Here is a 2,214-nt window from a genome sequence, read left to right on the forward strand (position 1 = left end):
GGGGATGCTCCAGCATGGGGATGCTCTGGATTGGGGATGCCTGGGGCAGGGGAACACCCAGGTTGGGGACAGCTGGGTTGGGGATGCCCAGGGTGGGGGGACACCCACGCGGGTTGGGGACGCCCCGGCGGGTGCTCACCTGTAGAGCACCACGGTGTCGGAGAGGGAGCCGACAAGCAGGTCAGGGTAGAGGTTCTCGTCCACGTCCAGCCCCCCCGAGATGGCGTAGCCGAAGGCCGTCACCCCCACGCCCTCGCCGTCCAGGACCTGGGGACGAGGCCGCCGGCGGCTCGTGACGCCGGGCCCCCGCCGGCCGCGGGACCCCCGGTGCCGGCCCTCACCTGCGCCGGCTCGGCCACGATGCCCAGCTTGCTGCCGTGGTAGATGTAGACTTTGCCAGCGCCATCGAAGGGGGCTCCCACGGCGAGGTCTGGGGGGGGGGGAGGCAGCACTGTCAGTGCAGGGGGCTCGCAGCCACCCGCCCCCCCCGGCGCCCCACTCACCCTCGAAGCCATCCTGGTCGAGGTCTCCGGCGGCGCAGAGGGCGATGCCGAACATGGAGCCGTAGGTGCCGTTGAGGCGCAGCGGGCTGGCGGCTGCCCAGCGGCCCCCCGGGTTGATGTAGACGTAGACGGCCCCCCCGATCTCCTCCTTGCGCTCAAAGAAGTGGGGAGCCCCCACGGCCAGGTCCATCCAGCTGCGGGCAGAGCGGCCGCGTGAGCCCGGCGCCCCGGCGCCCCGCTGCACCCCGCACCCCCCCACACCCCACGCACCCGTCGCTGTTGAGGTCCAGCACGGCCACGGCGTAGCCGAAGGAGGACGTGAGCTGCTCGCCCGGCAGCACGGCCTCGGGCACCAGGCGGTTGGCGCTGTCGCGGCGCAGGATCACCACGGCCCCGGTGTGGTTGGCGCGCGGCGCCCCGGTGACGAAGCTCAGCTCGTTCCTCCGCGTCAGGCCCCTGCCCGAGTCAACGGAGAAGCCTGCGGATGCGGCAGGCGGCAGTGAGGCTGCCGGGCCTGGGGACTGCCCCGAGCATCCCTCCCCAAGTGTCCTGCCCGGAGCATCCTGCCTGGAGCATCCCACCCCGAGCATCCCACCCCGAGCATCCTGCCTGGAGCATCCCACCCCAAGCATCCTGCCTGGAGCATCCCGCCTGGAGCATCCCACCCTGAGCATCCTGCCTGGAGCATCCCACCTGGTGCATCCCACCCAGAGCATCCCACCCCGAGCATCCTGCCTGGAGCATCCCACCTGGTGCATCCCACCCCAAGCATCCCACCTCGAGCATCCCACCCCGAGCATCCTGCCTGGAGCATCCCACCTGGTGCATCCCACCCAGAGCATCCCACCTCAAGCATCCTGCCTAGAGCATCCCACCCTGAACATCTTTCTTGGAGCATCCCACCTCGAGCATCCTGCCTAGAGCATCCCATCTGGCGCATCCCACCCTGAGCATCCTGCCTGGAGCATCCCCTCCTCCAGCATCTGGCTCCAAGCAGCCTGCCTCAAGCATCCCACCCCGAGCATCCTGCCTGGAGCAGCCCTGAGCATCCTTCCTGGAGCAGCCCATCCCAAGCATCCCGTCCCGAGCATCCCACCCTGGCGCTCCCGTGGCGCTGAGCGGCGGGAGGGACATCCCCGGGGGTCCTCCCGCAGCCCCGGCCCGTCTCTCTCTCCGCTCAGCCTGTGTGTGGCCGGGTCTCCGGGGCCGGGGAGCCGCCGGAGCCTCATGTTTCGGCACAGCCCTGCTGGGCTCAGCGGCAAGCCGCCGGCGGCACTGCCGTGCCTCGGTTTCCCTGCTCTGCTCTCTTGGGGGCACCACGTCTGCTTGGGGGGGGCACCTGGGTCCTTGTCCCAACTCTGGGACATGTGAAAAGAAGAGGGGGAGGCTGCGGGGGGAGCAGGGACTGGCCCCCTCCCTTCCCCGCACTGCTAGGAGGGGACATGTGGGGACAAAAGGGCAGATTTAGGGGACAGAGCAGCAAGAGCTGGAGCAGAGCTGGATGGGGGGGGTCCTGCCTGCCCACTTGCCGGCGGGAGAGATGTTGCGCAGCCCTCCAAGACCCCCACAGCCATGGCCCCAAGCCCCGGCGGCCCCCACAGCCCCCCCCCGAGAGCCCCAGCAGCTCGAGCCAGGCAGGATGCGGCCGGCGGCATCCCCACACACGACCCGTGCAGCCCCCCCCCATGCAGAGATGCCAGCGCACGGGGCT

The 2,214-nt window shown here is 70.4% G+C and overlaps 1 protein-coding gene across 1 annotated transcript in view; it reads right to left on the reverse strand.

The window, feature by feature from the left end:
• The window catches only part of ITGA7 (integrin subunit alpha 7), a gene marked incomplete at both ends in the record, with an annotated part of 9,455 nt that overhangs the window by 1,620 nt on the left and 5,621 nt on the right, over positions 1-2,214 (reverse strand). The window contains 4 exons of the mRNA XM_085319203.1: positions 140-267; positions 342-430; positions 504-697; positions 774-981. Coding sequence (XP_085175329.1) covers positions 140-267; positions 342-430; positions 504-697; positions 774-981 — 619 coding nt within the window. The remainder of the gene's footprint in view (positions 1-139; positions 268-341; positions 431-503; positions 698-773; positions 982-2,214) is intronic.

Source organism: Rhea americana, unplaced genomic scaffold, assembly GCF_003343005.1.
Source record: "Rhea americana isolate MKP2758 unplaced genomic scaffold, rheAme1 scaffold_575, whole genome shotgun sequence".
In the NCBI taxonomy this organism is placed as follows: domain Eukaryota; kingdom Metazoa; phylum Chordata; class Aves; order Rheiformes; family Rheidae; genus Rhea; species Rhea americana.